Source organism: Peromyscus californicus, unplaced genomic scaffold (genome assembly GCF_007827085.1).
Source record: "Peromyscus californicus insignis strain IS unplaced genomic scaffold, ASM782708v3 Scaffold_11__1_contigs__length_118956290, whole genome shotgun sequence".
Taxonomy (NCBI): domain Eukaryota; kingdom Metazoa; phylum Chordata; class Mammalia; order Rodentia; family Cricetidae; genus Peromyscus; species Peromyscus californicus.
Genome location: NW_026294402.1, coordinates 22,355,269 through 22,376,116, shown reverse-complemented (window position 1 = coordinate 22,376,116; position 20,848 = coordinate 22,355,269). Strand labels below are relative to the sequence as shown.

Sequence of the window (20,848 nt, the reverse complement as noted above, 5' to 3'; positions counted from 1 at the left end):
GCTTCAATGCTTTGATGGACTACAACTCCCAGGATGCCACGGGGAAGATCGCGACCTGCAAGTTCTGGCCCAAGCGAGCTGGTCCAGTGTCTGAGACTAGAAGCAGCTGTGGCGATGTTGCGGTGTGGCTCCCGGCGTCTTGGCTGTCTGCGCGCCGCTCTCCGGTCCCAGGCTCACCACCGGAGCGTCACTTTCTGCATCGATCGTAAGGCTCGTCTGGGCGAAGGGAGAGCGGGACTTTGGTGGGCATCTGTGCGGATCCCGGTTTCTGACTGCTTGCTGCTTCTGGGCTTCGTCCTGACACATACACCTGACTCCCTCGGTCCAGACCTCGGGTCCCTTGTCGGACTCATTTCCTCCTTAGGCCCTGTCCTGTCCCGGACTCACTTCCCTCTCCCCTACCAGTCCTGTCTCCCGAACCTGCTTCCTCCCATATCCCAGGATCTGCTCCCAGTGTGGTCTTTGCAACCAGCTCTCAGTCCAGTCCAGTGCCCCCTCCCCCTCCCAGCCCCGGCTCATGCTTTATCTATCTATCTATCTATCTATCTATCTATCTATCTATCTATCTATCTATCTATCTATCTATCTATCTATCTATCTATCTATTTGGTTTTTCGAGACAAGGTTTCTCTGTGTAGCCTTGCGCCTTTCCTGGAACTCGCTTTGGAGACCAGGCTGGCCTCGAACTCACAGAGATCCGCCTGCCTCTGCCTCCCGAGTGTTGGGATTAAAGACGTGTGCCACCACCGACCGGCCTATGCTTTATAAAGGTGAAGGAAATTGTGACTTTGGTTGGTTGAAATAGTAGCAATAGATTTCCAAGGTAGCAAGAAAGAAAGAATATGAATGCTGTTTGAGATATATGAAAAGCTCTGCTCACATAATGAACAGATTATGGGTTTCATAATTTATAGTTGTGAGCAGAAAACACTTATCCTATAGAAACTGCTGCAGGAAAAACAAAGATTACCACATTGAGAAAGACTATCAGAGATTACAAACTGATTGTTTAGGAACCTGGCAGAAAACTTGAATGTAACAAGGCGTGTTGGCCACCCACGCAGACTGTGGGATACCCAGCCAGTTTGTGAGTTCTGTCAATCACTTAAAATAACAAAAAAAAAAAAAAAAAAAAAAAACCCAAACAAAACAAAACCACTTTTTCCTTCTGAAGCAATTTTAGAAATGATTTTTCTTTACTTAAAGTAAGTATTCATTGTTTATGGCAGTGTGACCTTGATGATTGAGAACGTATCTATAAACTCACACGAAGGCATAGAAGACTGTTTTCTGTAGAAGACCAGAGACACTTTTAAAGGCACTGCTCAACACAGGCACTTCAGAGCTGAGTAACCATGTTGCCCCATCTCATGCCAAAGCTAGTAAGAGTTTGTCCCACCAGCAAATGAACAAAATGTGAGTTTCCCTAGGAAGTGGTGGTTTCACTTGAGCGACTTAGATACTCTTTCACTCTTTTTAAAAAAGGTATTGGAGTTGGGGACCTAGTTCAGCTTTGCTTTTTAGAGTCAGGGTGTCATTATACAGCCTGTTCTTGAATTTGCCATGTAGTTCAGACTGGTCTTGAATTCATGATCCTCTGCGACCCTGTGCTGGGGTTATAAGCATGACATTATGCCGGCTTCAATTTACTATTTAGCTTGCCATCTCCATTTTTTTCTATAAGCAGTGTTTTCCTACTGTGGATCATTTCCATTTCTAAAATCAACTGTATTTGTTCTGTAAGAAGAATATGTGGTTACACATTGTGCTTTCTTATATATAACTTATATGCAACTACTCTTTACTCAGAATGAAATTCTAAATTTCTAAGTCTTGGGTTACCTGAACTTGCTTGTCATAGGAAGTATCCCTTCATTCTGTCATAATATAATAATGATTTATTAATATATATCAAATTGGGACATAGTGACTCATACCTGTACTCCCAGTATTTTGGAAGCTTAGGCAGAGGATTACCTCAAGTTTGAGGCCAACCTGAACTATGAAGTAAATTGCAGGTCAGCTTGGGCTACAGAGTTAGACTCTATCTCAAAAAACTAGAACCAAACAAAACAAGTAACAACAGGCTCTATATTGAGCTCTTACTAGAAGTAAAATTCTGCAGCACTTCTTTATATCTTAAGGTCTCTGAATTATTACCATTTAAGTGTGTGTGTGTGTGTGTGTGTGTGTGTGTGTGTGTGTGTGTGTGTGTACCACATATGCTAGGCAAGGGCATTACCTCTCAGCTGCATTCTTCCCCCAATTCTTTTGCCGATGAGCATTAAACTATGAGCTATAGCAGCGCTTGTACAAGAAAGCATGAAAAAATGGGCTGACACTCCCCCCCCCAACACCTCCAGTAAGAAAACGGTAAATTTTTTTTTTTTTTTTTTTTTTTTTTTTTTGTCCCATACCATATTCCTAAGGGTGATATCCTCAGATTTCTGCTCTGGGTCTCTTAGGGAAGCATTCTCTAGAATCCTCATACCTTTTCCTTTCTAAGTTTCCTTTCTCACCCTCCTTTTGATACAGGGTCTTACTGTGTAGCCCTGAATATTCTAGAACTCTCTATGCAGGTCCCACTGGCCTCAGACGCACAGAGAGGCGCCTGCCTTTGCCTCTTGGGTGCTGGGATTAAAGGTGTGATTACCATGCTAGGCTTACTTTTTGACTCCCAGAGGAACAGACTTTGCTGCCAACACTTGTGTGCTCTTGGAAGGACTGTGTGCATAGCTAGCAGGCGCCAAAGTAATTTATTGTCAAGAATGGCTTGTACTTTTCCTTGAAGTCTACATCCATACTACCTCAGATGTCCCCATCTCTTCCTCATAGTTACTCTTAAGTATTCGTTAGTATCATGACCAAAGTTTCCGAGTTAAAGGGCCATACCTTAGAACATAAATAACTACAGAGCATCCACATGCCCACCCCCTGCCCTGCTATGCTACACATACACACACACACACACACACACACACACACACACACACACACACACAGCCATCACCGTACCCTCACCTTTTACTGGGCCTCTAAGTGCAGGCATGCACTCACCCCTTCTTATAGTTGCACACCTGAGTCAGTTGTTCTCACAGTAAAAGAGACATGGATGTGAGCAGTGTAGGCCTGTCCGATCCTCTCTACAAGTTGCTGGGTCTGCTCCACTGCTCTGGCTCCTGGAATTTGTTGTCTTTTCAAATCTTGAAAGCTCACTGCTTCTCACTAGAATTTTGCCTGAGTTCTTTGCTTTCAGTGTCTGCCTGTCTCTCTTGAAATCTGCTTCATCTTAGAAAGTATGGAAAGTACTCTGACTAGCTAGTTGGTAGACAATCCTGCTTTCCAATTCAGCCCTACTTTCCTTACGGAATGTGGTCTCTGAGGATGAATGTAAAAATCAACTCTGTATTTTATCGCTAGGGGACCAGGTTACTTACGTTAGTGTCTCTCACTATTTCTTTTGATGAGATGCTGTTCTAGTGCAGCCTTTGGAAGTTTTAGGAGTTTTTAGAAAATGTTCCCGTTCATCTATCCTCCTTGTCTGTCATCATCACTCTGCCGGTTCATTCTCCCAAGCTTCATTTGTCTCAGTCTGAGAAATGAAGCAGTTACCAAGTCATAGCCCTAGTGTGTAGCTGGAGTTTTCCTGCCTGGCCCACGGTCAGGGCAAATCTCTCTTACCTGTCAGTCCCTCACGTGCCAGTCCCACAGCAGCTCAGACCCGACCAAACAAACACAGAGACTTATATTGGTTACAAATTGTATGGCCATGGCAGGCTTCTTGCTAACTGTTCTTACAGCTTAAATTAATCCATTTTCATTAATCTATACCTTGCCACATGGCTCGTGGCTTACCGGCATCTTCACATGCTGTTTGTCATCGTGGCGGCTGGCAGTGTCTCTCTGACTCAGCCTTTTACTTTTTAGTTTTATTTTCTTCTTTGTCCCGCCTACACTTCCTGCCTAGCCAATGGCCAATCAGTGTTTTATTTATTGACTAATCAACAACACATTTGCCATACAGACCATCCCACAACACTAGTGGCTAAGACAGAAACTTCCTAAGAATTCAACTTCTCTATTGCAGATTTAACTGTTTTGACATAAGAAAGCTTTATTATTTATTAATCAGTCTTATCCACGGGTTGTATAGCCATATTATTCCATTGCTTCCATAGCTGGAAAGTATGCCAAAGGACACAGATTATGATTTCTCAATTTGTTTTCAAGTGCACGTGTCGGTGGAAACGGTGGCTGCTGCCAGATAGGCAGAGATTAGGTGGGGCTTTTTCTAGGAATGTATGCAGAAAAGCTGGGACAGCCCTTCAGAAAACATGTGATTTGGGGGCTTCAGTGTTTTTTATTTTCGCTTCATGTTGCTGAGCTTGACCAGGGACCTCAACGAGGCAACCCTTTGCGTTGGATCGTATCTCCAGCCCTTCATTTTTAAAAAAAATGGATTTATGAGTAAGAGGAGATAAACAACTTTGAAAAGGCAGCTGACCCTCTTGGAATTAAAGGAAGAATGGTGGGCCAGCAGGATGACTTAGTGGTGGTAATGGCATCTGTCACTAGGCCTGATGACCCAAGTTTAATCCCCAGACCGCACTCCCAAAAGTTGTCCTCTGACCCCAACATGCACCCACATATGTATACACATTCACACTCAATAAATAAATAAAATTGTGTTTTAAAAAGAATAGTAATGCTGTTTGAGGAGTTAGTGTTTTTATGCACCCTGCTCTTCCCACTCTGGTTCTTTGTGCATCCTGGTTCTTCCCCATTGCTTTCCTGAGACCCGTACCTGTTTTGGGTTATAACTGTATCTTACTAAGTGACTGAGGAAGAGATGTCTGGGAATTGTTTTATCTTAGGGTAATGTGGGTAAGTGTGTGTGCTAGAACTGTCCTTTCTCCACCCGGGAAACCAGTAGTGATGCTCACATGGGGTAGCAGAAGCAGGGTGATCAGGAGCTCCAGGCTAGCCTGATCTAGAGCCTGAGACCCTATCTCAAAAACAAAAACAATGAAACACGCAATAGATGGCGCCATTCTCTTGCTTTTACAGGGTATGTCTAGGAAATGCTGTATTGGGTCTGTCCTCAGCTTTGAGGCATTCCTTGTTAGTGAGACTGCTCTCTTCACTTCCATCCTAGAATTGAGTATGTCTGGTTCTGTTCACAGCTTCCTTGGGACTAAATGAAGAACAGAAAGAATTTCAGAAAGTGGCCTTTGACTTTGCTGCTCGGGAAATGGCTCCCAATATGGCCGAGTGGGATCAGAAGGTAGGAGTCTTCTTGTGGCTAGATGTCCCAACAAAGGCCTCCTGCAATGACTCATCTCTCCCTCCTTATAGTCCTAACTACTCAGTGTCTGCTCTCCACTCACCAACTCTTACTGCAGGTGTGAAGACTGATGATAGATGTGCTGGAGAGTTCGATGTCAGCCTGACACAAGCTGGCGTTCTCAGGGAGGAGGGAGCCTCGGTTAAGGAAATGCCTCCATAAGATGGGGCTGTAGCCAAGCCTGTGGGGCATTTTCTTTATTAGTGATTGATGTGGGAGGGCCCAGCCCATTGTGGATGGGGCCACCTCTGGGCTGATAGTCCTAGGTTCTATAAGAAAGCAGGCTGAGTAAGGCCTGGGAAGCAAGCCAGGAAGCAGTGCCCTCCATGGCCTCTGCGTCACTTCCTGCCACCTGCCCTGCTTGAGTTCCCGCCCTCACTGCTTTGGATGTTGTAAGGAACTGTGAGTGAAAGAATCCCTCTCTTCCCCAAGCTGCTTTTCATCGTTGTGTTTCATCACTGACTGGAACAGTAGAAGACTTTTCATAGAAGCCATCCCAGACATCATGTAGATGTCCCTTGTCTTTCTTAATGGAACAAAGATTTAGACACACATGAAATCAAAGCAGCCCTATAGAAAAGTTTTGGCGAACATGATGTTAACGGATGTCACTATAAAGCAGCAAGGGCGTTTGAAGTTAAGAGAATCCCTATAATCTCCCGGATGCCGACACCCGCGTCCCTCCATTGCCTGCGTCAGAGCCAGCCCCCAACTGCCTTGCTTTCTCTCCCACAGGAGCTGTTCCCTGTGGATGTGATGCGGAAGGCAGCGCAGCTGGGTTTTGGGGGGATCTACGTACGAACAGACGTGGGTGGGTCTGGACTGTCTCGCCTCGATACTTCTGTCATCTTCGAAGCCTTGGCCACGGGCTGCACCAGCACCACGGCCTATATAAGCATCCACAAGTGAGTATTCACACCCAAAAGCACAGTGAAGGGCTACGCTCACATGAGAAAATGATGAATCGTGTTGGGCTGCTTGTACTTGAGAAACTAAGCTGGTACTGGTACACAGTGGGTCTGCAGCTGGCTGCTAGATTTGATTCTGTTGTCTTCTATATTAGTGCTTAGGGGAATCGGTTCTGCTGACTTTCTCCCCAGTCCCGGTTTTGGTACCAGCAGACTTCTCCAGTTTTCCTCAATCTACAAGTGAAACCTCCAGTGATTGGAGACAGTAATAGCAAGTACATTTATCTCTGATTTTTAGGACTCACTAATCTGAGAAACACCTGGGCCTCAGGTATACGTATTCCAGGAATGTTTTTAAACCAGTCCCTTCCTTTCGAGGTGAAGCTTCTCATTTGTCTCTCTCTCTTCCTTTTCCCACTCTCTCCTGCTTTCATTCATTCTTTGTTTCTTTTCCCACCCCCACCCCCACCCGCCCCACCCCCCATTCTCTTTTCTGTCTTCATCTCTGCCAATACCGTTTCTTGTCAGCATGTGTGCCTGGATGATTGATAGCTTTGGAAATGAGGAACAGAGGCACAAATTTTGTCCACCGCTCTGTACCATGGAGAAGTTTGCTTCCTACTGCCTCACTGAACCAGGTGCGTTTGTCCTCCCTGCAAGTGACACCCAGCAAGGAGAGAAGTGGAGCCTATGTGGTCACTGGGCAGCCTTGACCGCTGGCACATAACCCGTTTACCAAGCACTTGGTTGTAGAGTATAGGTCCCAGGGGCCTTTAAGTCAGAGTTCCTCCTGGCTGCAAACCACCGTTAGCCGGTTTGTTAGAGAGGCAGTGGACTGCTGGGTGTAAGCAGTTTCTACCAAGTATGAGGAATTCCTTGGCCATGTGGATTTTAAAGTAGTGCATGATGAACTCTCTCAGGAAGATGTCCAGGATGTGGAACTGTGCTGAGCTACTGTGACTTCGCTGACTCCCTTCCCTGTCTGTTCCCTTTTGGTCCCAACTTCAGGAAGTGGGAGTGATGCTGCCTCTCTTCTGACCTCAGCCAAACGACAAGGAGATCACTACATCCTCAATGGTTCCAAGGTAAGAGCGTGCACTCCCAGGGCGTCTAGGGGCCGTTCCCTTGTGCCTCCTGATAGCCCCCAGTTCCTTTGAGTCTGTGAACTCGCATTCCCATGTACAAGTTTACATGTTGGGAAGAGAATCTCACTGCGTGTCTTTTACGATCCGGTTCTACACAGTTGCACGAATTTTCGTCTCGTTTCTAGTTTTACAAACTAAGTCCCTGATCCTGTAGGCACTGGCAGAGCCATTTCCCGTTCACCCGTTCTCTGCCTTGTGCCTTTGCTCTGTCCTCAGAAGTCTTCCAGTGGTTTTCCCAGAGGTCAGGCTCAGAACTCCTGCATTCGCTGGTCCTCATACTCCCCCTCTCCACCCACAGGCCTTCATCAGTGGGGGTGGTGAGTCAGACATCTATGTGGTCATGTGCCGAACTGGAGGATCGGGCCCCAAAGGCATCTCCTGCATAGTTGTTGAGAAGGAAACCCCTGGCCTTAGCTTTGGCAAGAAGGAGAAGAAGGTGAGTGGTACTCAGTTGTAAGCAACTCAAGGTATGAGTTGTCTGTGCTGTCTGCTAGACCAACTCCTCCCCATTTTCACGGAATAGGTTCACGAGTTGGGTATGTAGCAGAGAAGTCATTGCTAAAGAAACAGACTCCTGGGAAAAGACAACTTTGCCGGCTGATTTCATAAGCTGCCACTGTTTAAATTATCTTGTTTCTGTGTCAACTTTGGTTCTGTCTGTCTTTTTTCTCTGTTTCTGAGCTGTATGTTTGTGTGCATGTGTTGGAGGGGCGTTGATGTTGGGTGCCTTCCTCAATTGTTCTCTCCCTCGTGTTTCCACCAGGGTCTCCTTTAATTTAATTCCTTTACTTGTGTTGTTACTGTTTTTGAGGCAGGGTCTCACTATGTAGCCCTGGCTGTTCTCACGTAGACAAGGCCGGTCTCCGACTCACAGAGATCTGCCTCCCTTTGCCTGTCCAGACAGCATCTCCTCCTGAACCTGGAGCTTGCCCCGTCAGTGAGACTGGCTGACCAGTGAGTTCCAGGGCTCCTCCTGTCAGCCCCTTCCCAGCCGTACCTGGCTTCTTGTGTGGCTACTGGGGATTGAACTCGGGTCCTTGTGCAGACGCAGCAAGCACCTTACAAATTGAGCCATCTCCCCAGCCCTTGTCCTATGTTTCTTACCCAGCTTTCACCACACTTCGTTATCCCAGAAAGAGATACTTACAGAAGATCTGATGCTTGTCAGAAGTCTCAGAACACTTTTCTTCTCTAGACAAAAATAAAATACTCATTGACAGGGAGAGGCTGTAGGTGTTTCAGCCATCTAAGGACTTGTTTCCATAAGTGCTTTGAAAACTAAGATACTCCTAGGGTTGAGAAACCCCACACGCAGGCCCTGAACAGGAAACTTGTGATAATGTAATTGCTGATAAGTGAGGAGTATTTTTCAGGACAGGTAATCAAAACAGGAATACAGTTGCTGTCCTTAGATCAGGGTTTTTGGAGATAAGTCAGTTATGAAATGACCCCTAAATACTTCCTACATCTACATAGGGGTTCCTCTTTTTCTTCATGATGCTTTTTGGCTCTTAACAACTGCCAAGAGGTCGTATATAGGTTTTAGTGCCTCCTTTCTTTTGTAGCATAACAGGTTATTAGATGCCTACAATGTTCAAAACTATGTGCTGGCTCCTGAGAGGATGCAGAATCCTTTGTAAGGAGTCTTTTTCTGTCCCACCAGCCAGCTCCCAAATAACCACATGGAGACTTATTGTTAATTATGAAAGCTTGGTCGATGGCTTAGGCTTGTTCCACTAGCTCTTATAACTTAAATTAACCCATTTCTATCCATCTACGTCCTATCATGTTACTTCTCTATCATCTTGCACATCCTGTTTCCTCTCTGTGTCTCCTGGCATCCCTGCATGCTGAGATTCCTTCTCCTCTTCCTTTCTCTCCCCGGAGAGAAGTCTCACCTGTACCTCCTGCCTAGCTATTGGATGTTCAGCTTTTTATTACACCAGTAACAGCAGCACATCTTCACACAGGGTAATATCCCACAGCAATCCTTAGTCATTCCTAGCCCTGTTTGGACTTACCTGTATAGAATCTCTGCAGCTGGGCATGGTGGCACACACATATGATTCCATTATTCGGAAGTCTGGGGCAATAAAATTGCAAGTACTAGGCCAGCCCAGGCTACATGTGACACACACACCTCAAAATTATAAAAACAAAAATATTTGCCTATTTTTAGAAGCAAAAAGAATTTTGGTGCGTATAGGTGGGGTTGCAGTGAGCAAGATAGGGGCTGGATTCTTTCAGTTAGCATACTTAACAATGTTAATGAGAGTTTTTAGCCTCCCACTTTGTGTTAACTTTATAGGAGGGTAATTATTTACTTTATCTTGGATTTAGTTTTTAAGAGGCTTTCTATGGGAGAATGAGTTTTGTCATGGAGGTCTGGAAGCGAGGACAATATGCAGAAGAGTAAAAAGACTGAGCAGGAATGGTTGTTCACATAGTTGTCTAGGCACGCAGGTCTTCCAGAAGGTAGAGGTAGACCAGGTTTCAGGGGGTCTTCCCCAATTAAACCTGATCTCTATTAACCTTGAATGAATCCACAGCCTTTCATTTCCTGTGGAAACCAAAGCACAACCTCTTCCCCAAAGCAATACATTTTTAAACTTCTATTTTTTTTTTTTTTTTTTTTTTTTTTTGGTTTTTCGAGACAGGGTTTCTCTGTGTAGCTTTGCGCCTTTTTCCTGGAACTCACTTGGTAGCCCAGGCTGGCCTCGAACTCACAGAGATCCGCCTGGCTCTGCCTCCCGAGTGCTGGGATTAAAGGCGTGCGCCACCACCGCCCGGCCTAAACTTCTATTTTAAAGTTAAGGCATTTTATCTAGGCTGGTTTATTTCAGCAGTCCCTTCCACAATCCCATGTCTCCCAGCAGCTATCTTCTGCTTGTCAGCAATCAAAAAAATTAAAAGACAACATAATACCCTACAGGATCCAGACTCTCTGTGTATTTCCCATCTCTATGTGGCTTATTGTTTTTTTATTATTATTATTATTTATCAACTATTTACTTTTTTCTATGACTGTCTATAAAACATACCAGGCCTTTTCTTTTGGGTCACCAACCAGCTCCCAAAGCATGACATGGAGACTTATTAGTTTTGAATGCTTGGCCTTGCTTAGGCTCATTTCTGGCTAGCTCTTTTAACTTAAACTAACTTGTTTCTTTATATCTACCTTTTGCCTCGGGCTTTTTACTTTTCTTTCCTTCCGTATATCTTACTTTCACTGCTTCTTGTGTCTGGTAGCTGCCTGACTGGCCCCAGGCAAGTTCCTCATTCTCTCCTCCTTCTTATTCCTCCTCTTGTTCTCTCTGCCCTGCAGCTCCACCTATCCCTCTCCTGCCTAGCTACTGGCCGTTCGGCTTTTTATTAGACCAATCAAGTGCCCTAGGCAGGCAAGGTGAAACAGATGTAATATATCTTTGCCTAATTAAACACACATCCTTACATCGTTAAACAAATACAGCATAAACAAAAGCATAACACACTGCTACACAGTTAAAGTAACATTCTGCAGCATAAACAAATGTAACACATCTTTGCCCAGTTAAAATAATACTCCACAGCACAGAGTGGATCATTTGCCCCATTCTCCAGCCCCCTACGGCTTTCCTAGGGCATTAGGAGAAGAAGTCTATCCATATAGGGACAGAAAGTAGGTTGTGTGTCTGTGGGCACATTTCCATGCTTGTGTAGGTGCATATGGAGGCTGAGGTTAGCTTTGGGTGTTGTCATTCTACTTTTCTATTGCTGTGAGGGGCCACCGTGACCTAGACAACTTATAAAATAAACCATTTAATTTGGCAGCTCATAGTTCCAGAGGGATTAGAGTCCATGACAATCATGAACTTACATTCTGGTCCACAGGCAGGAGTCAGAGGGAGTCAACTAGGAATGACTTTAGGACCTTAGAGCCCACCCCCAGTGACACACCTCCTCCAACAAGGCCACACCTCCTAATCCTTCCCAAACAGTTCTGCCAACTGCTGACCAAGATTCAAATATATGAGCCTGTGGGGGCCATTCCCACTCAAAGTGTCCTCTCACCCCCCCCCCCCCCACACACACACACACTTTGTTTATTTTTTGTTTTTTTTGAGACAGGGTCTCTTACTGACTTGAACACATGGGTTGATGGGTTGGCTCGACTGCCCGGCCAGTGAGCTATGGGATCTGCTCTTTTCATTCCTCCATTTCCACACACACATTGGTTGCAGATGTGTGCCCTGCAGCCCCTGGCTCTTTACTTGGGTACTAGGTAGGGATGTAAACTGAGGACTTGTTGCTTGTGCAGCAGGTATTTTTACCCACTGAGCCATGAAGATACATACTTCTTAGAATAAAGATTTCACAGGTGTGAGACGATAGAGGCTGTTTGTAGTTTGTTTCTTTAATGATAACCCATTCTTGCTTCCAGATGTCTGTATTCAGTTTGAGGAGACAAAACACAGAGGTAGCAGTCACACGGGGCAGTCGTGAGAAGTTTCAGACTTTCAGACTTAGGGTAGAGACTACCGGAGCTTAGAAGAGGACAGATTCAGTTCCATTTTGTGTGGTTTTGGTTTTCTGAGACTGGATCTCATGGAGGCCAGGCTGACCTCAAACTTGCTATGTAGTCAGAGATCACCTTGAACTCCTGCTCTTCCTGCCTCTGTGTCCCGAGTGCTAGGTTTGCAAGCAGACACCACCATGCCTGCCTAGAAGTTTGTATGCTAGGAATGATGCAAAAGCCATGTCTTCCAGGTAGGAGGGAGCTCAGGCGTTGTGTCTAAGTCCTGGTTTTCAGGAGCTACCTTGCTGAACCTGAAGTTCCTTTGAGTTCCTGAGTACCTCGATGAGGAGCTGACAGGGATGAGCAGTGAGGCCTTTCTGTTTAGACATGAAACATTGGAGACTTCGCTAAGAGGATCTACGGACTTCCTAGGTCAACACTTGCGCTTTTATGTAAGGAAACAAAGGTCACAAAGAAGTCAAGCTTGTCCAAAGATGGAAATTATACCCAGGTAGATCTGGGACAGAGGCTGCCTTTCAAGTGTTCTGAAGTTTTTCTGGGCTTACATCTGACATAGCCAGTGATGTTCCAGAAAGACGTTTTTCTTGGAGAAACAAAACAAAAACTCGTATTTGTGGCATTTGCCAATTCAATGGCTGACTTCACACACCGTCGCAAGGTCATTGAATGCCAGGTTAGGAAATGCAGTGTAATTGGCTCTCGTGAGGCGACATCCCACAGAGTGTCATTGCAGCTAAATGCTGCGTCAGGGCTCTCTGGTACGATGCATGTCCTTTACCTTGTCTAATTATAGCACTTTTTAGGGACACTAGACTTTTAAAAGGAGAAATGTGGTCATTGTTCAGAAGGCCTTTAAAAGTTAACTTTTCATGCTCGCTTTGGCAGCACATAGACGAAAAGCGAACTCTCCCAAATAATCTCTCACAGAAGTTGCACTCACAGAGGCACTGAAAATGAGGACGGATCTGGTCCTGATCCTCCAAGAAGTGACAGGTATTTGTAGCTAGAGTATACAAAGTTGATTTGTGTAATGTGGACTGTGTTAGCCAGGCATGGTGACTCACACCTGTAATCCTGGCACTGGGAGCCTGAGGCAGGAAGAGCATACTACAGATCAGCCCAGACTACAGAGTAAGAAAGCCCATGTTAACAAATAAACAAAACGCTGTTTACCTGAAATAAGCATCTCTCTAAGTATTGATAAACTTTTACATCTGAACTTTTTTCTTCTTCTGTTTTGTGTTCTGATGGGTTTAAGTGCCAGGGTGCTGGAACCCAGACTTTACAAGCTTCTGTCCACAGGGAAGGCCGCCCTGCTTGGGGAATCCTTGGGCAGCCACCCAGACCCTGATTTTTGCCAGGTGGGGTGGAACTCCCAGCCAACCCGAGCAGTGATCTTTGAAGACTGTGCTGTCCCTGTGGCCAACAGGATTGGAAGCGAGGGGCAGGGCTTTCTCATCGCCATGAAAGGACTGAACGGCGGGAGGATCAATGTTGGTGAGGCCCGAAAGGAGTTGGGGAAGGAAGGCAAAGGCTGAGGCTGGCCACTGTCATTCAGGCTCAGCTGAAGTCCTGACTCCTCCTCTCTAGCATCCTGCTCTCTTGGGGCTGCTCATGCTTCAGTTATCCTTACCCAAGAGCACCTCAAGGTCCGGAAGCAGTTTGGAGCACCTCTAGCCAGAAGCCAAGTAAGACACCCGGGGTCTGCATTTGTATTCTGTTGAGATCTTCCCTGGGGCCCCTGTTCTTGGTGGAATTGGGTGGGGCTGATATCCCATGAAGAACTTTCCCCCATCTTAATCAGAATGTCTGTTTTACAAGTACCTGTGCCTTTTTTCAGGAGGCAATAATACCAAGGCAAGTAAAGCAGGCTTTAGAAGTGGCAAAAGACTTTGATGTACTTAGACAAGGCACCTAACTTGAGATATCTGTGTGTGTGTGTGTGTGTGTGTGTGTGTGTGTGTGTGTGTGTGTGTGTGTGTGTGTGTGTATGCATGCGCACACACATGGATGTGCATGCAATTACATGCATGTCATAGTGCATATGTGGAGGTCCGGATAACTTTCAGGTGTTGGTTCTTTCCTGCCACACATGGGGTCATCTTGGGGTAGGATTCGGATTGTCAGATCTGTGTATGAGTAAGGACCTCTACTTGTTGAGCCAGCTCGCCAGCTCAAGATGTCTTATCAGTGGTTCCAGATCAGATCCCAGATGGCCTGTCTAAAAACCATGTGCCCTTTTTGGTTCCATCCCCTCCTGTGGCTGCAGTACCTGCAGTTCCAGTTAGCGGACATGGCCACCAGGTTGGTTGCCTCCCGGCTGATGATCCGTACTGCCGCAGTGGCTTTGCAGGAGGAGCGGGAAGATGCAGTGGCCCTGTGCTCCATGGCCAAGCTCTTTGCTACAGAGGAGTGCTTCACTGTAAGTGATAAGTCTTCTGGCCTTCCTGACATAGACAGGAAGAGCTGCTGTGCTTGGGGATTTTGAGAGAGATGAGTCATCTATAGAACCCTAGCCTCCTGAGACAGTGAAGGAATCACCTTGGGGCTTAGGGTTACAAACGATTTTGAAAGGCTGCATGAGAGCTCTCCCTGCTGCCTTTGTAGCCGTTTCCATGATGTTAAATGCATCAGTAAGACTCTGTCTCTCAGATGTGTTCTAGAAGAAGCACATCTTTGCAATGTTCAAAACAGCCCAAATTTAGCACTAATTGCTGTTTACTTCAGCACGGAGCTGTCTCCACGCTGAGACTACATTGCCACTAGGTGGCGCCTGAACTTCTTATAATCAATAGGTGATTGTAGGCAGCTTTGCCTCCAGGACAGCATGAAGAAGCAATATGGATGTTTGTGCATTGTTTGACTGGTTCAGTAGAAAGACTGCCTTTGTGTCTGACTATTTAGAATCTGGAGCTTCTCTTGGGCTCTGTTTGTTCTCAACTGGCAGACTGAGGTTTGGAGTGTGGAGGGGAGCCAAGGACTCCACAGGCTTCCTGGGACCAAAGACATCTATCTACTCCCTGTCTCCCAGCAGATCTGCAACCAGGCTTTGCAGATGCATGGGGGCTATGGCTACCTGAAGGATTATGCTGTTCAGCAGTATATGCGGGACTCCAGGGTCCACCAGATCCTAGAAGGTAAAACTTCACAGAGGTCATGCTATGCTTTTCCCAGCCGGTCTCAGGACTTCTGAGCTGGGGTCCTGCCAGGCCCTGTGTCTTTTCCTCCATTCTTCCGTTCCTCAGCCCTTCCCTGAAGCTGGTCTCCCGCTGCATTAGAAAGCACTCTCAGCTGGGCACCAGGAGACTCCGCTTCACCCTCATGAGTGAGGCGTCACTCCACTTCTTTTTGTAGATTTCAGAGAAGGCACAATCCAAGCTAGTACGTGAGCAGTCTTGTTGGAAAGCACACTGGTGGTATTTTGTACCGTTGTAAAGGACTTGAACCTCAGGGATCCTAAACTTCCAAAAGTAGTTTGGCAGTCGCATTGTCTAAATGTCATCCTTGTCAGTATTGCTGGTATTGCTAGTGTTTAGTAAAATCATCAGCATGTGGCTTTCTTCTTTAACTACAGACATCTGTTGGGCAACTGCGTGAGCTGTTAGTCAGGTGCAGAGTGCGCCTTCCACTCAGCAATCAGTGCGTCAGTCTGGAGGATCCCAGCTCTGTCCCGGCTCGTGTAGGCAGCCAGGGCTGTCACAGGACTGGGGAAGCGTGGGCTGGAGACTTGTCTTGTGACTCTTGGTGAAACAGTGTAGGGTATTTTATGGTTGTGCTTCCCTGCCTTCAAAGGGATCCATGTCATACCTGAGTGAGCACATAATCTTCCTCGGGAGGATTTTAAGTAGGTTCCTGGGTCCCACCCTCAGAGTTTCTGCTCCAGTGGACCGAGTGAAGGCTGTGGTCACCGGTGTGGGAACAGTTTGAGCCCTGCTGTCCCTATGTCTGAATTCGAATCCTAAAGGACCGCCATCTATCCAACCGAGCTCTAACCTTTATTTGGCTCAGGCCCTTATACTGAAATTAAACTTGCAGAGTTTTTTGAGTGGGAAATGTCACCCTTTTGCAAGGAAGTTTGGATTTGGCTTTCTTTGAGACAATGTGATTATTGTTCCCGCAAGGGCTTTACTTTGTATTTTGTTTGTACCGAAGGCCACTATTAAAAATAAAATGAGCTATTAATTCCCTCCTTCAAGGCAAATGTTTTATTTTATGCTTCAGTTTTCTGATTACAAAAGAAATATGTATTGTTGAAAATCTATAAAATACACAAAAAGTAAAAGAAAAAAAGTCCTGTTTCTATATCATATATATATATATGTTGTTGTTAAATTCTTTGGACTTTTTCCTATCCTTTTACAAGTATGATTAAAATTTTAAAATTTTAATCTACTTGTTAATACAGTCATTTTTGTCATTAGGAGAGGTGTTTAAAAATGTAAATATCTCACGGAGCCCACAAGATGGCTCATTTGTAAAAGGCCTAAAGGCCTGAATTTGATCCCCAGGATCCACATGGTGGAAGGAGCAAAGCAGTCTTGCAGGTTGTCCTCTGGCCTTCACATGCACATCATGGCATGGGCGCGCGCGCACGCACGCACACACACACACACACACACACACACACACACACACACACACACACGCCCACCCTCCCCCCACACACACACTCATTCACACAATAAATACGTGTAATTAAGAAAATTTAAGGCATAAATATTACTGGGTGTGGTGTTGTACACCTGTAATTCTAGCACTAGTCGGGGCAGGAAGGTCAGGAGTTCAAGGACATCCAAGGTCGTCCTCAACTGTATGTGTAGTTTAAGTATAGCCTGGGCTACATTAGAGCCAGTCTCAAACCAAACAACAACAAATGTAAATACTGTTTCTTACACTGTTGTTTTTTGGTAATTACAAAGAAGCAACAGTTTAAATCCATGACTTCCCTTTTCCTACTGACACCTTCATTGTTCCCCTTTGCAGGTAGCAATGAGGTGATGAGGATGCTGATCTCTCGAAGCCTGCTTCAGGACTAGCTCCTAAACTGCAGAGTCTGGCCTGGAGTTCATGGGCAGCTGCAATCAGTGTGGAGTACTGAGATAGGTTGTTCAGTTGCAAGTGGATCCTGGAGTAGATTGAAGGGCTGCGCTCTTCTGATAGAGAACTTTTGTGGTCAGCAGTGTGCTGGCTCTGAGATAGGAACAGGATTCTCAGTAGAGCTGGAAGGGCCCAGAGGAGCCATGCCAGAAGACTTGCTCTCTTGCTGTCCTCATTCTGGAAAAACAAGCAGTCAACACTGTGGCTTGGATTCACACGATGTGCGTTTCGTTGATTCTTGTCCTAGGGTCTGGGTCCCTCAGTGAAGCTTTTCCTGATTGCAGAGGCAGAGTGTAGGGAGGCAAGTGGGCAGCCTGTCTCTCTCTGCTCTTTGTTCTGCACAGGGTCTCAGGATAGCACTCCTGAACTCAGATCATGATAAAGTAAATATTTGGGAATCTACTGCTAAGCTATGAATCAGGGTGCATCTTTACTCTCCCCATCACATAATAAATGTCAAGGGCTAAGATTATTTGGAACATTTGGATTTTTATATGGGCTTTTAATTCCTCTTTTGGGGCTTATTTGGAACATTTGGATTTTTATATGGGCTTTTAATTCCTCTTTTGGGGCTGCTTCTCTTTTTAAGTACTTTTATTAGTAAATAAAATCTACCTCTTTACTGTCTCCTTCAACTATAAGCCTTATAGCTATACTTGATTTGATTCAGTATATATTTGATTCAATATTTAATTGGATTTTTGATAATTATATGTTTGATTCAATATTTAATTGGATATTAGAATAATTAGGAATCTCTTCTAAGGCAGTTTGTCTTTTAAAAAGTACATCTTTTAATTAATTTTGCAAACAAAGCATTTTTTGTCATGTATGGAAGTCTAAGTATTACTCAATGATTAGGACTTTGGGAAAACCCTGCTACAGATGATTATCTAATCTATCTTTTGATGTTAGGAAAGAAAAATGTACACGATATTTTGTTAGCCACAGTCACTGATTATAGAAAAGGATATGTGTCTGTAACTGTAATAGACATTTTATTTTCTTAATGCTTATACTGTCTGAAACTGTCCTGTGCACAAGGAGCAAGGTGTAATTCAGAGTTGAAAATAGGGTTCTGCTGTCCACAGCTGTACCTAAGAGGAGCTAATGGAATGCATGATCACAGAGTCTGTACAAGACAGAATAGTCTGGAAACAAGTAAAGGTAGAAAGAGGTTCACAGAGGAGGTAAAAACTCAGATTAAGCTTTTATGAAAATGTCTAAAGGGAAACTGCTTTGCAGAAGTTGGGAGGGAGTACAGGATTTGTGTGGGCGTGGACATTTGTGTTTGTTGTGGTTTGGGGTTGGCATGAAACAGAAAGTATGAGTTAAGTGTGGTTAGAACAATGGAAAAAGACGGGTGGGGGTTGTTTATTTATTTGTCTATCTGTGTGTGGGTGTGTGTGTATGATGTCCATGTGTGAGTACCACCTTGTGTGTGAAACAGCCCTGGGAGTCATTTCTTTCCTTCCGCTGTGAGGGGCTCCAAGAATCAAAGAGATCGTCAAGCTCGTACAGCAAATACTTTTACCCACTGAGCCATCTCACTGGTTCCAGATTCACCCATTCTTAAGAACATTGAAAACTGTCAAAGTGTGAGAGCCTCTTAGCCTATCCCTGGAAACAGGGAGAGCAGGTGAAAGCCGCTGTAGACCAGTGCTTAGAATGGCCACTGTGGAACCTTGTTAGTACAGAGAGCTTGTCATTAACCACTCTGATTGCTGAGGTTCCTACTCCTCCTCAAAGCAGTCACAATGCTATCTATAGTGATGCCTTTGAAGTTGTGGTTATTGAAAAGTACGAGCTGTGAGACTGAAATGATGGCACAGCAGTTAGGAGCACTTGCTGCTCTTCCAGAGGACCCAACTTTGATTCCCAGCACCCACATCCTAACAACTGCCTGTAACTCCAGCTTCTGTAACTCTGACCTCTCTAGACACCTGGACTCGTGTGCACACACCCTCCCACAGACACACCTGAAATACACATAATTAAAAGTAATGAAAATAAAAAAATACAAACTGAGTGTGAGGGTTCAGTCCTGTAATCCCAGCACTCAGAAAGCTAAAGCAGGAGGATTGCCGTGAGTTCAAGTGTAGCCTGGGCTATATACAGACTGAGTGACCCTGTTTTGAGCTGGCATTGTAGCTCACTTAACTAGTGTTCAGGAGCCCCTAGGCTTCCACCTCTAGCACTGAAATAAAGTTCTTACTGTCATCTCCAGATATTACTAAGAGATTTCATATTCCCAGTCATCTGGCAAGCAAGTGGTCAATGAACTTTTAAGCTAATTCCCATCATTGTCCTATATCATAAGTAGAAGCAAAAATACCATAGCAAAGCCGGGCGGTGGTGGCGCACGCCTTTAATCCCAGCACTCGGGAGGCAGAGGCAGGCGGATCTCTGTGAGTTCGAGGCCAGCCTGGTCTACAAAGCGAGATCCAGGAAAGGCGCAAAGCTACACAGAGAAACCCTGTCTCGAAAAACCAAAAAAAAAAAAAAAAATACCATAGCAATATTCACTTTTCTTTGAGAGACTCCTATGGTAAGGCCAGGTATATGGCAAGGCCCTCATGTTTGGGGTATAGGAAAGTACATCATCACTGAAGGAATTGAGGTGATGCTGTGGGTTGAATTGTGTTCCCCTAGAAATAGTTCTGAACCTCTTGGCATGTAATCTAATTTGGCAGATATAATTAGTTAAAATGAGGTGATGAGGTCTATTGTAGGGTAGACCTATAAAACAGTGTTACTACTTAGAGTCATATGAAGACTCAGGCCCAAGGACACCATTGAGGGTGTCCTTGTTATTGACCAGTTATTGCCAGCTGTCACAGGAACCCGGAAAAAGGGTATGGAACAAATTGTCCCTCAAAGCCCTGAGACAAAAACAAAACAAAACAAAACAAAAAAACCAACCAAACAAAAACCAAAAAACCAAGCTGTGACATTCTGGTCTTAAGAAAATGTTTGCTGGCTAAGCCCACCAATATGTGGTATTTTGTTGTGCTCCCTGACCTGAGTCATGTGATCAGCCTCATTGAAATCTTGTAGAGTGTTGGAGTGCTGTCTCAAACAGCGGAGTAGAGCTGAGGCCATAGCTCAGTGGTGCGGTGTTTGCCAAGTCTGCCATTTGTTCCACAGCATCAAAATGGTAAGTCACAGTGTATTTCCCAGTACTAACAAGAAGAAACTGGGAAGTAAAGATTTAAAATATCACATGTATGATGTCCCCAAACATTTACATTTAAATACAAACATAAAAATATACAGGGCCTCTCCACTGAAGATATTTAATATTGCTATGAAAAATGTAAAAGTTGTTAACAAAATCTCATTGTTAACATTAAGGTTTGCCTCTAAGTTCATCTATACAATCAGTTGAAATCAGTGCAGGGCAAAATCACAGATTGTGTGTGTGTGTGTGGCGGGGGTGGAGGTGTTGAAAATAGAATATGACAAGCTTATTCTAAAAATACCTAGATATGTCCATTGTTGAATATTTACTACTGAGTATTCGATTTGATTTTGAATGGCTAAGTAAAGGAGTTAAATTGAAGATCTTTCTTAAAACGATTTATTGTCATCTTATGTATATGGGTTTTACCTACATGTATATATGTGTACCACATGACTGCCTATTGCCCGTGGAAACTGGAAGAGGGTATTAGTTTCCCTGGAACTGGAGCCACCATGTGGGTGCTGGAAACTGAACCTGAACAGCAAGAACTCCTAACCACTGAGTCATCTCTCCAGTGAGCCATCTCTCCAGTCCCTAAAGTTGAAGGTCTTAATTTTTAGGACTTCAAAATTACAGCAATCAGCCAGGCGTGGG

At 44.8% G+C, this 20,848-nt stretch overlaps 2 protein-coding genes across 4 annotated transcripts in view; both read left to right on the top strand.

Annotated features, from left to right (window-relative positions):
* Nucleotides 1-45: 45 nt before the first annotated feature.
* On the top strand, nucleotides 46-20,572 carry Acad8 (acyl-CoA dehydrogenase family member 8). The gene is made up of 11 exons (XM_052755349.1): nucleotides 46-205; nucleotides 5,184-5,284; nucleotides 6,080-6,249; nucleotides 6,781-6,890; nucleotides 7,261-7,337; nucleotides 7,696-7,833; nucleotides 13,275-13,410; nucleotides 13,504-13,601; nucleotides 14,183-14,335; nucleotides 14,948-15,050; nucleotides 16,897-20,572. Exons 1-11 carry the CDS (start codon nucleotides 115-117, stop codon nucleotides 16,947-16,949), a joined length of 1,230 nt encoding a protein of 409 aa, XP_052611309.1. The 5' UTR covers nucleotides 46-114; the 3' UTR covers nucleotides 16,950-20,572.
* Nucleotides 7,719-20,848, top strand: part of LOC128120984 (beta-galactosidase-1-like protein 2) — a 65,398-nt gene continuing 52,268 nt past the window's right edge. For 2 of the 3 annotated variants that reach the window (XM_052755313.1, XM_052755293.1), the window contains exon 1: nucleotides 7,719-7,833. The gene's annotated coding sequence lies outside the window, so the exon portion shown is untranslated. Of the gene's footprint in view, nucleotides 7,834-13,393; nucleotides 13,411-13,503; nucleotides 13,602-20,848 lie in introns of those variants that run through there. The other variant, XM_052755303.1, reaches the window with a different exon arrangement.

Coding starts and splice junctions, on each gene's coding strand:
- Acad8 (XM_052755349.1), top strand. CDS start 115: ATGTTGCGGTGTGGCTCCCGGCGTCTTGGCTGTCTGCGCGCCGCTCTC. Junction 206..5,183: donor CGTCACTTTCTGCATCGATC/GTAAGGCTCGTC, acceptor TTCTGTTCACAG/CTTCCTTGGGACTAAATGAA. Junction 7,834..13,274: donor TTGGCAAGAAGGAGAAGAAG/GTGAGTGGTACT, acceptor GATTTTTGCCAG/GTGGGGTGGAACTCCCAGCC.